This window comes from Nicotiana tabacum, chromosome 12, assembly GCF_000715075.1.
Source record: "Nicotiana tabacum cultivar K326 chromosome 12, ASM71507v2, whole genome shotgun sequence".
In the NCBI taxonomy this organism is placed as follows: domain Eukaryota; kingdom Viridiplantae; phylum Streptophyta; class Magnoliopsida; order Solanales; family Solanaceae; genus Nicotiana; species Nicotiana tabacum.
This window is the reverse complement of record NC_134091.1, coordinates 12,751,258-12,764,305: the sequence shown is the minus strand read 5'-3', so window position 1 is coordinate 12,764,305 and position 13,048 is coordinate 12,751,258. Positions and strand designations below refer to the sequence as shown.

Below are 13,048 nucleotides of genomic sequence, written 5' to 3'. Positions count from 1 at the left end.
CAAATACGACATACCAATAAGTCAATATAACTAATCTCAATATAACTAATTCCAGCATAGCTCGTCTTCAAACCAAACGAACCCTAAAAGTGCACCAATTTAACAAACAATGAGGACTTTTAGAGCTTTTTTAGGCTTTTTAATCTCAAAGATAAGAGGATATTTTAGGCTTTTTAATGGAAGGACACTCAAAACTTCAACCCTTTGTATAAGAAAGAACCCTTCAAGTTTTTCATCATTTGTAGCAACTGCAAATGAAGAGGGATACCAAGTACCAACCAAATGGAGATGAACTCAAATGGAGTGAATAACAGCTTGGTCAGTAATACCAAACAAAGATTCAGTTGGTTGAATGATGATTAACCGTTAAGACATTAGACTATACATGTGACTAAGTACGAGGAAGTACATTCCACCAGAAGGAGGCCTCACAGAGTTAGTTCAGCAGTTCATTTATCTACATAACTACAACTCTAAGCAAGACATAAGGGATAAACAGGAGTATACATATTATACTACAAATATTACTGCGCAATAGCAAGTGGACACAAAGGTACCACTACTTGTTAGAGTGTTAGGAGCATGGCAAAAGGGGGTCGGGTCCCTCGAGTCATTTGCAGACTGTCTTGAGTCTCTTGGCAGCTTGAACAAATCCCACAATTACCTGCAACTCGTCCAATTGCTTCACCCAAAACAAGAATCACAAATGCAGTAGTTAGTAGCCCATAATTCGGAAAATTTGAAGTATAATATAACACATATAAGAAGGGCGAATATTGTGTTTGCCAAAACTAACAAAGTCTCATTGACAATAGTTTGGAATTGCATCGTGCCAAAATCGATCAATTCGAAAACTTAATCAAAATAAGTACCCATAACACAAACACCAGATTTCTTTTACCAAGAAAATGGTAAAACATGAAAAGGAGGATTATATATAGAATTATACCTAATAATATGTCTTATGGAAGTGCTATGAAAATATCGATCTCAATTAACATCACATTAAAATAGATCAATCATAGAGTTAGCAGGAGACAGGAAAGAAATCTAATACAGAATCTCAAAGCAACAGCAAGACACAGATAACTAAGAAAATACCTGCGATGTGAAATGCTTCTGGACAACATCAATTAGTTGCTCCTTCGAGGGGTTAGGTATAGCTTCCCTCTATTCAGATGGGCAAACAAGAAAGTTGGTAATGAAGCTAATATCATATATACTAATAGAAAGGATGATAAAAGGAAAACTGGTAACTATTGATCCCCTTACAAGGTTAAAGTGTCGCCAATATCTCCACAGTGCAGCCATCTCGAGTTTGCTTAGGTCAACCTTCTGTTAAATAATGTATTTTTTAGAAAATTTAAGAATGTCATAGAGTCAACAACTATTAGCTAAAGATAAGTAATGTCTATAAAAAGAGCTTCAAATGTTATAATACCATGGACCCACGAGGTGTAGAAATAGATCCTTTCGATTGCGAGTCACATGAAAGGGAGCGGCTCATGGCCTTGTGGGAACCAGACGATTTATGTACGCGGTGCCTTGGTCTATGAGACTTTTGAGTATCATCGGATGCTAAAGAAATAGAAAGCAAATAAATCACATAACTTTATAATAGTGGGCCAAATGACAATAATCACAACAAAGAAAAAAGAGCTTGTAGCTGCAGTGATAAAAGCAAAAAAAAGTTTCTGAACAGAAAGAATCCTATGTAACAGATGTATAAAACTTTGACATTGCAAATTCTCTTACAATAGGAGATCCAAAAGACATACAGATGGCAGCAGAATATATAATGTCATAAACTTCCCCAAAATTATTACTATATAGCAAGCCAAACCCAAAAAAATTAAAATGAGATTAATCATAAATTAGGTAACTTACCCATATCTGAACCATTCCAGTGGACATTTTCAAATTCGAGGTCATCATCATCCTCATTACCAGTAGGAGGTTCAAGCACACTTAAAGCATTCCTTTGTAGTTTTACCTCTATGCCATTTGTAAGAACCTGCAATTTATTCAGTGAACCAAGCATTTAAATGAATTCCAAAAAACAAGAAGCAATATATCACAACAATTTGGTTACGCAATACCAGAATACCCCCCAAACCCCAACACACACAAAAAAAAGAGTACATTTTACATTAAACATTTAACCCAAAAAATAAGATTAGGCTAAAGGAAAAGACAAAAGAAATAATCAAGTAAATCTGATTGTCCACATTGAGGATATACTTCCTGTTTAATTCTGACACATCAATTTAACAACAAAATCATCACGAGGTTAATCAAGCAAGAAAACTATATGTAATCTGAAAAACTCTACAACAAAAGAAGCTAACTCCTCTCTTGTTTATTCTTTTATACAACAAGAATACTGGCAGATTTGTTGAACCCCCAAAATTCAACTAAGCCCAAAAAGTAAACAGAATCTTTGTGAAGTAAAATTCATCAGTATCATAAGACCTGCTCAGAGCAAAAATGGCCAACAAATAATTACTTTTGGTGGAATCCAGAATCTCTCCCTCATTATCATTTTCTTTTTTTCCTCTTTTTTCAGATAAAGAGCTAAGAATCTTCTCCTACTTCTATTAATTGAAGATAACAATATTCATTGTTAAAACTTAAACCTTCCAATCTGGAGATTCCCATAAACACTGACGAGAACATTTTGAAAAGAAATTCATCGCAGAGACACTGAAACTCAAATTAGCAAACAAGGCAATGTTAAATCCCCCACCCCAAATACCCTGGAACAGATAGAACTCCTTAAAACACTAGATCTATCAATATAAAGTAAAGCACAGAATTGAACCCCGTTTTTTGAGACAATGAGAGGCCTTACTCTTAAAATGGCAAATTCAAATTCTGATAAATTGGTATATAAACACCCCAAGGACTTCAAATAAAGAGAAACAAGAAAAACTTAGAGATAAGACCCTATAAAAAGGCAGCAGAATTTGAAACAGAATTAAGTAAAAATTGAAACTTTGTGAACTGAAAACTCAAAATAACCAAACTAATAAACAAATCATCCGTATAAGGAAGCAAAACTTTAATTTTAGTATCATCACACATGGCTTTAACAACCCAACATTGAAGACCCAGTATAAAATTAAGTCACAACCCAAAATTTCAATTTCACAAACAACCCATTTTCTCATAAACAAGAATAAAAATCAAAGCTATATAGTAAAATGAATAATTAATTACCAGCCAATGCCAACCACCAAGACCAACAGCTTTCTTAACAACACCCTGAAGACCAACTAATACAGACTTAGTCCTATTATTCCCTGTTACTATAACCTTTGTATGTCTTGGTAATACACTTAATTCCTCTTCACTGCTATCTCCTCCTCCGCCACCGCCACCGCCACCGCAGCTTTGTTGTAACTGAGCAGTACTAAACACATTGTTATTAACATGCACTGAACTGTCTACTGTTTCCAGCATTTTCCTTTAAAAGAAAATTCTCAGAATAACCGTATCGAACACCAGAATTCAGTCGAAGAAACTGAACAATATAGAAAGATCACACATTGTAGAATTCGAAAAATGGGATTTTGATTGGAAAATAGTTGGAAAATGAGGAGAAATTTGGGGAATAAAGAGAATGAGAAAACACAGTTTTTTTTAGAGAGAGAGAGAGAGAGAGAGAGAGAGAGAGAGAGAGAGAGAGAGAGAGAGAGAGAGAGAGAGAGAGAGAGAGAGAGAGAGAGAGAGAGAGAGAGAGAGAGAGAGAGAATGAGTTTGTCTGTGTGTGTGTGCAGTGTGTGTTTTTTTCTGCTTTTCGTTGTTTTGTAATTTGTAGTATTGATTTGCTTGATATGCAGTAATGTTTATGAATCCCGAAGAGTTGGAATGAACCAATTAGAGTCCGCCACGTATGCATTAAGGGGCCGTCAATCATGCTCTTTTGCGGCATGATGCATATATACCATTAACCGGTTTCCAGTTACCACTATCTGTATTGGAGGTGGGGGTGGGGGTGGGATGGGGTGGGGAGAGGGTCTGTTCAGTTCGTATGTTATTAGGATTCAAATGCGTAATTATAATTTGAATTAGAGCCCAGTGGAAGTCGAATTGTTCTTTCACGAATTACATGCTCCTTTCTATTATAAATAACAATAAGGTTTGAAAGCAAGAGTTAATATATCTAACTTTTATGTGCTAGTTAAAATGTCACTACGGTTTCGCACCGGAAAGTCTCACATTGAGGGGTAAAGTGCTTCCTAACAAAAGCGATTTCATATCCAGAGCTTTAATGTAGGTATCGGATATCGGGTGACAAATAAAAAAAAATTAAGTAGTATTTTTGAATTACATAAAAATAATAAATCATTTAAGGTGTCTTGTTCCAAAGTAATCGAGATTTGATTAGTTAAATCATCTATATTAATTCTACTCTCTTCATATCAATTTCATCTGAATACTAATACTAATGTTTTAACAGAGAAAATATGTGTTTCCGCTATGAGCTTATTTTTCACATTTCAATTTATGTCCTTATCTTTATTGCTGAATTTAATGTCCCAACAAACTTTTTATTTAAAAATTGAAAATGAGATATAATAATTAAAAATGCTCTAAAAGATGGTTATAAAAGAATATTAGTAAAAACAAAATTCCAGTCTAAAGAAATACAATAATCCTTTGAACGCTGTCTTGAGGAAAAGAAAAGAAGTAACGTATGTTAATGGAAAGTAACGTATGTGAAGAAAAAACCGGGAAATCATCTGAGGGACCCACGTGGAAGAGGAAGTCTCTACCTGCCGTCGGTGTTGTCTTTATCCGACACTGCCCACGCCTTTATTTTTACCCCAAATTAATTGGTTTAATATTTTAAGTATGTGTCAACAAAACAAAAAATCATTTCTTCCTTTTAAATTTGGTTTTACTGTACAAAATTAGTACGTATAATGTTATTAACTGAGATGTTTAAACGATAAAACTTACTTTAAGTAAATATTTTCATGATAAAGGCAATTAAATATAGTATTATGGTCATGCAAAAACTTTAAAATATAAAAAATAATTAAGAACTAAGGATAATACTGTTTATGTTTAAGAGGTTCAAGCTTGAATTAATGGGACAAGAAATAAATTAAAGATTTCCTGACAAAAATATATTCCGGTTAAATATAGAAGAGTACAAAGAGTAAATGTAATTTACTGAATTCTTCGGGATTGGGAATTTCAACCTCTTCTTCATTTGTTAAATGATGCAAATAACCTTCTAGCCAAATTAACAACAATCACTTGGTCATTGTCGAGATTTTAAAATATATATATATATATATATATATATATATATATATATATATATATATATATTATTTAAAATAATTTATTTTTAAATCATATACTTAAATTAAATAGCCCCAATGTCCGACTCGTATCTCTAAACCACTTTTTGAATAATAATTTGAGGCCTATGTACATTACCACTGAGTATTTATTTGAATTCATAACCTTTTACACAGATTACTAATATAAATTTATATATATATATATATATCAGATACGTACTACTATCTAATATCTGTTAATATTTTAATAAATTTTATATATAAATTTATTAAAACATTAACAGATATTAAATTTAAAACTATAATTTTAACAATATAATAAATTAAAATTTTAAAAATTAAATTCATTAAATTTGAATCTTGAATGCGCCTGTGGTAATAATGTACATGGTAAAATTTATTAATAGAGAGTTTCCCGCCATTACAGAGATAGTAGAGCCGTAGATCTAGAGCGTCGGAGTGTTAGAACCGTCGGATGATTAAGCAGATAAAAAGAATCGGAGAAAAAGACAGACACGTTGTGATCTTCCACATAACATGTGTAATCATCACACAATTTGAAAGCAAAGTTTTGTTCTTCTTTTTCCTCATAAATATACCTTAATATTAAAAAGCAAATTTGACAGAAAACGATAAAGCAAAGCCAGTGGGGATGCATTATCCAAGGTATGAGATAATGTAGTCAAACTTAATGTCTTTTGCTTGAACTATTTATTTAAAGATATAGTATATAATTAATCTTACACTTATATTAATACAAAAAGACTAGGGGATATAATAATATTTTATGCTTATTGACTTAAAATATTACATCTATCTATGGAAAAAGTTGGATACACAAGATTAATTAAACTTTTTTTCGTTGATCAAAGATGGTCCACTTTTTTAATTTCAACAATTCGATTATTATGTCTTGTACTCATACATAATTATCGTACTAGAAATATATTCTCTAGTGGACTGCTGAATAGTAGATAATCTCCCATGATAATAAAGTTTTATAATCAAGGCATTTGTTTTGTTGTTTTTTTCTTATTATAACGTTGTTTTTGTTATAAAATAAAAGCAACTTAGTAAAACATGAACAAGACATGTTGTTATGAAATAAAAGCAATTTAGTAAAACATGAACAAGAAATGGAGATAGAGAGAAGGAAGAGATTTTCTTCTTCAATTGTGTGTATTTTCCTATCTATTACAAGGCCTTTATATAGGCATGAAAAGTGAAGAAAAATATGTCATTGAATATGTCATTAAGCATAGAAATATGTCATTGAATATGTCATTAAGCATTTGAGAAGATCATGGAGGAAGAGTAGACATCCACCATAATTTGATTTTTCTTATAACACTCCCCCTTGGATGTCCATAGATAATGTACCTCGTTAAAACCTTATTAAAAAAAAAATCTATGGGAAAAAAAAATCCTAGCGAGGGAAAAAGAGTACACATATTTAGAAATACGCCTTTTGGTTGCCTCGTTAAAAACCTTGCAAGGAAAACCCAGTGGGACAAAACCTTGTAAGGAAAAAAGAGTACAACGCGTATTAACTCCCCCTGATGAGAGCATCAATTCACATCCTTGAGCCTTCGCATCCCAATCCTGTACACTAGTTTCTTGAAGGTTGACGTCGGTAGAGATTTGGTGAACAAATCAGCCATATTATTACTTGAACGGATCTGTTGCACATTGATATCACCATTCTTTTGAAGATCATGTGTAAAAAATAACTTTGGTAAAATGTGCTTTGTCCTATCCCATTTTATGAATCCTCCCTTCAACTGGGATATGCATGTTGCATTGTCTTCATACAAAATTGTGGGTAGTTTGTCACACTTCAAACCATATTTGTCTCGAATAAGGTGTATTATAGACCTCAACCATACACATTCTCGACTTGCTTCATGAATAGCAATTATCTCATCATGATTAGATGAAGTAGTCACGATTGATTGCTTAATCGATCTTCAAGATATGGCAGTGCCTCCATATGTAAACACATAGCCTGTTTGAGATCGAACCTTTTGTGGGTCATATAAATACCCAGCATCGGCATAACCAATAAGATCGGGACTGCAATCATTTCCATAAAATAATCCCATACCGATAGTCCCTTTTAGATACCGCAATATGTGTTTGATTCCATTCCAATGTCTCCTTGTAGGAGCAGAGTTATATCTTGTTAAGACATTAACTGAAAAAGTTATGTCAGACCTTGTAATGTTAGAAAGATACATTAGTGCACCAATTGCACTAAGATATGGTACGTCGGGACCAAGAAGCTCTTCATTATTTTTATGAGGTCGAAATAGGTGTGCTTTATCCATATAAAATTGCTTTAAAATCATTTTAGTGTATGTTGATTGATGGACAAAAATTCCATCTTTCATATACTCAATTTGTAGACCAAGACAAAATTTTGTCTTTCCAAGATTTCATTACAAATTCTTTCTTTAGATAGTCTACTGCTTTAGGAAGCTCCCTAGGAGTTTCAATTATATTTAAATCATCAACATACACGGTGATTATAACAAATTTAGATCCAGATCTTTTTATAAAGACACAAGGACAAATTGAATCATTCCTGTACCCTTCTTTCAACAGGTACTCACTCAGGCGATTATACCACATGTGCCCTAATTGTTTCAATCCGTATAAGGATTTTTGAAGCTTTATTTAATAAATTACTTGGAAACCTTAATATGCTTCAGAACAATTTAAATCCTTCAATGATTTCCATTATACGCATATCACATTTTTTTTGTATTGCCAGATTAAAACCTGAAATGACGACATCCACCACAGGAGAACATATCTCTATATAATCAATGCCAGGATATTTGCAAATCTTCTTGTGACACAAGTCGTCTTTATCTCTATCGACTTGACCTTCTTCTTTTTTTTCGCACAAGAACACATTTATACCTCAACTGCTTTATACTTTCAGGTGGTGGGACTATCCGTCCAACTTCATATTTTTCAGGTGAAATCAATTTTCATTGCGTATTTTTCATTTGGCCAATTATTTATCTGTCCAAATTTCATGACAGATTTGAGCTCAAGATCCTCGTCAATATTAATAATATTGAGCGCTACATTATATTAACAATATCGTCGACGATCATTTTATATCGGTTCTACTATTATTCAATAAAGGCATAACTTATTGAGATCTCTTTATCTTATTATTTTCAGGTACCTGAGCCTCTCCCATGAGGTCTTATGAAGTGTTATGTCGTGGTGCTCTTCTAGAGCACTTGCCTCCTTATTATGACCATCTTGAACATTTGCTCCTCTCCTTCTTCAAGGAGTTTTATCTTTGGAACCGATTAGTCTGTTATGCTTTATGCATGCCATGAACTCTATTCATTATAGACTTTATTTTATTTGGAGCATTAGCAGCTGATATGACATTTAGCTTTGGGTCAGCAAATACGCCCGGCAATATTTTGCAAATGAATTATCACTTGAACTTCAAGTTCACATTTTCTCGTACGAGGATCTCGATGTACTCATAATAATTCATTACATGCATTACTTTTTTAGCTGCCCATTTTCTCCCCCTATTGTTGGGATCACCAACACATATCCCTAGCCTTATTTGGGGATCCATCTTTGTGTACTGTGGTAGAACAATTAAATCATATAGCACATTCATATTTCTAGATGAAAATTATTTGGTTCCTGACCCTGAACCGATTGTGATAGGGAGAACTTATCATAACTTGGCTAGATGCTTACAAGTGCTGTTGTATATTAAATAATACATCAAATACCAAATTTTATTTTGGCAATTTTGTTCTCATAACCAATGGTTTAGATATAATTGGAGGCATACAATTTCTACTAAACCAACTTGGATTTAAACCAGTATTATCAAGATAAATCATCATAATTTATATTCTGGAACTGTGCTCTAATAATTTGAGCAATCAATCTTGCAAAAGCCAAACTACAAGTTGATAACAAATGCACATGTGACCATAAAATAGATGCATCTATGAAAATCATATAATAGTAAACGGTCCACATGGAATGTGACTGGGCCCATATATTTATCACATTTTATTCGTTTCAGAAATCAAGGGATTCAATCCCTAACCTTAACTGGTATATCATGAGAATAAGCAGCACAAGAGAATTCTTGAAGAATCTTATATTTCTTCAATATATGCCAATGTAATTCTCAATTAATTTTTTCGCATCATAATTGAACCGAGATGGTCAACCGGTCATGCCAACTAATATTTATTTCAGTAAACCTCTAGTTTACTTGTGGCTTGTGATTACATCATCATGCTTATACTTGTGTAGTACAAATAAAAGAAAAGTCAGGTAACCTTTCATATTTATCCGGTATGATTATAGTAATATAAAGATATTCAATCTTCTTTTCATTTATAGTCTCAATATGCCAACCACTTTGGCTAATATATTTGTAAATCAAAATATTTCTTTTGAGACTTACTACAATATTAATGTTATGAACAATTTTATTCATCCGGGTAGTAACAAATTAGTTCTTTCAGAACTCTTAACTGTTTTTGTACTACAAGATCTTTTGTCACACCATCCATATAATGAATGTCTCCTTCACAAAGAGAATCATATCATAACAATTGTAATGTTCAAAATCATCACAAGCAAAATAATTTTTTTGCTTTAATTTTGCTTTAATTTTGCTTTTAATAACTTTCATAAGGCATGACAAAATATATTTTGGCGTATCATATGCATGCGACCAATGATATATTTATGTAACCACACAATAATATTCATTATCTTTCTTTGTCTCAAACCTCTCTTAGAGGTGAGTTGTAGTATTTATCCAACTATGCACAAGTATATTATTATGCATAATCTTTATCATATATATATATTTTCACATTCACTTTCAGGAATGAGTATGCAATCTCAATATTTATCACAAGTCACATTCTCTTCAAAGAATTTCTCCCTTTTATAATTACCATAGTGATAACTATTATTATTTTGGCCTTTCGCATGCCCACATTCATTGGTCAACCACTTGTCTTTATTTAAACTTATTATGCACTGCTATCACATTCACTTCAAGAATGGAGCAAATCAAGTGGGACAAGCTTCATGCTTTTTCATGAAAATTACATTATTTTTTCTTTAGTTATTATTATTATCAATATGGTGCATTAGGACTCAAACCCAATGCCTTACCCATATAAAGGCATGCTAGGCCATAATGCATTGGAATTTGAATCCAACATCTTTTCATCAACATAGTGCGTTGGGACATGAACCCATTGTCTTACCCTCAAACTTTGGCATAATGGGCCAAAATTCACTAGGACTCGCACTCGAGCCTTTAAAATATTATTACTTCATAATTATAGGCATAAGTAAATTAACTTTCAAGAAGACATATATAACTATTTCAATCTTGAAACAATTCCTCTACAACAAAAATGCTAGTTAGGATATATGCCATTTTGTTTTCAAATGATACAATCACTTTTACATTTTAATAAATTAATTAGGGAAAAGGTGCAGATAACCTATAACCACTTATATTTTAAAGACTATAAAAACTTTACCAAAAAAATCCAATACGGAGGAATGAGCCTTATGTTTCCAGCAAAAATATTTAAGGCTTAATGCATAACTGTGACTATTATAAATTATAACTATATTGAGTTTATATTGATTGTATATTCGAATGCCAAATTTGCAAGGTACTGTAAAATCGCCTACATATTTGATAATTTTGCTTTCAATGAAATACATCATGTGATGGTAAAAAAATTATTACTAAATTACCTTAATAATTATCTATCATAATATGTAAAAGGTCAGAACATATATATACGTTAGAATATTATCTTTGTCCTATAAGAGATGTAGCAAATAAAGACATACCTTTCCAGTTCTTTATTTCACTGGATACAATTGAAAAAAATATTTTTACTAAACACTGCACAGAAAGTTAATGCAAAGATATGAAAATATGAATGGTTTTAGATGGATGCAAAACTTATCTTTGTATTATCATCCAAGACATTTTTCATTGTACTTGATCTCATTGCCTGCTTATAACTTACATAGTCTTGACATAGAAGATTATGAAATGAGCAATTCGTGCTGATAACGTATTATAAAATAAAAGCAACTTAGTAAAACATGAACAAGACATGTTGTTATGAAATAAAAGCAATTTAGTAAAACATGAACAAGAAATGGAGATAGAGAGAAGGAAGAGATTTTCTTCTTCAATTGTGTGTATTTTCCTATCTATTACAAAGCTTTTATATAGGCATGAAAAGTGAAGAAAAATATGTCATTGAATATGTCATTAAGTATAGAAATATGTCATTGAATATGTCATTAAGCATTTGAGAAGATCATGGAGGAAGAGTAGACATCCACCATAATTTGATTTTTCTTATAACAGTTTTGTTGTTTTTTGGCCTTTTTTGGTCTTGCGTCCCTAATTCTTCTACTTATTTTGAATAAGATTATTATTGTAGGAGAATAATAATTATAAAAAAGAAAAAGTTGGTTTAATCAACCAACAAGAAATAATAGTTTTTCAGTTTTAGCAAAAACATAAAACTTTTCTTTCTTGATGTTTGGTTGAAATTTTTTGAATAACGTTTCTTCTTGTGTTTGATTAAGAAAACAATTTTTGTAAATAGTTGAATTTTTTTTGGCAAAAGCTCCTACAAAGTTTTAAAGCAAAACGAAATTAAGGCTACTTATGAAACTATCACCAATCAATATTCTTCTAAACAGATATAGTGTTTTTACATCGAGATGAGCCATCCTTCTCAAAGTACTAACATTGTTTATCGGATCAAATCGGGTAGATTCAAGTCACGTGGTGACCATTTTATCAAATATCTCTCACTTAGATATTGCAAATATATACTATAATCTATGGCTGTCTAACGGGACGGGACAGAACGGGACGGGATAAAATTAACAGGACAGGACGGGACGGGACGACATTTAGCCAGGACGGTGGCGGGACGGGATGAAATGGGATAGGACAAACGGGACGAAACGGTAGGCCCATCCCGTCCCGCTAACAAACGGGACGGGATGGGACGGGACGGAACAGAACGGGACGGACGGTAGGCCCATCCCGCTAACAAACGAGATGGGACAGGACGGGTTCGCGGGCCTTAAGTGCCATTTTTTAAAAAATTATTTAAGTATAGAGTTTGACAACGGATATTCTTTTGGCAATGACTAAGTTTTTAAAGTTTGCAACATCTAGTTTTTTTAACTTATTCAATAAATTTAAAAATTAAACAAAAATTAGGAAACTAAGTAAAGAATTATAAAATATTAAAACAAAATACTTGTAATAAAATATTCTAGCAATTATAAATATATAATAGAGTTATAATTTATTTAATATAATTTCAATCCATTAAGTAACTAAGTAAGAGTGTAAGAGAATTCATAAAACAAATTCAACGCTTAGAGCCTTTTATTTTATTAATAGAATTTTCAAATCTCACATACAAATATAATTCTTTTGAAGAGCACCTAATCTATGCAGCCACCTTCTAGGAAGGGTTCTGTTTGAACTTTGAACTAGGCCTCTTAGTAGCCAATAAAAAATTATCATACTAATATTTGTAAGCTCCTATATAACTTCGTTGTAACTTATCTATAATTTCTCTCGGATATTGTTCTGGAATTGGCAATGTTGATTGATGTTCCATGAGTTCCATGCCGTCATCGCTCCC

General features: G+C 32.3%; 1 protein-coding gene across 2 annotated transcripts; it reads right to left on the bottom strand.

Annotated features, from left to right (window-relative positions):
• Window positions 1-301: 301 nt before the first annotated feature.
• Window positions 302-3,780, bottom strand: LOC107780433 (uncharacterized). 2 transcript variants are annotated; one of them, XM_016600972.2, is made up of 6 exons: window positions 3,220-3,780; window positions 1,888-2,014; window positions 1,442-1,578; window positions 1,273-1,335; window positions 1,102-1,170; window positions 302-682 (listed from the first exon to the last, which is right to left on the bottom strand). In XM_016600972.2, exons 1-6 carry the CDS (start codon window positions 3,460-3,462, stop codon window positions 611-613), a joined length of 711 nt encoding a protein of 236 aa, XP_016456458.1. In that variant the 5' UTR covers window positions 3,463-3,780; the 3' UTR covers window positions 302-610. The 2 variants fall into 2 exon arrangements, with proteins under 2 accessions (XP_016456458.1, XP_016456459.1); XM_016600973.2 differs by having other exon boundaries at window positions 383-682; window positions 1,273-1,332.
• Between the last annotated feature and the right edge of the window lie 9,268 nt (window positions 3,781-13,048).

Excerpts from the sequence above, each read along its gene's own strand:
- LOC107780433 (XM_016600972.2), bottom strand. The coding sequence starts at position 3,462 with ATGCTGGAAACAGTAGACAGTTCAGTGCATGTTAATAACAATGTGTTT. Across the intron at positions 2,015-3,219 it reads TTGGTGGTTGGCATTGGCTG|GTTCTTACAAATGGCATAGA; the intron begins GTAATTAATTAT and ends AATAAATTGCAG. Across the intron at positions 1,336-1,441 it reads CTACACCTCGTGGGTCCATG|AAGGTTGACCTAAGCAAACT; the intron begins GTATTATAACAT and ends ATTATTTAACAG.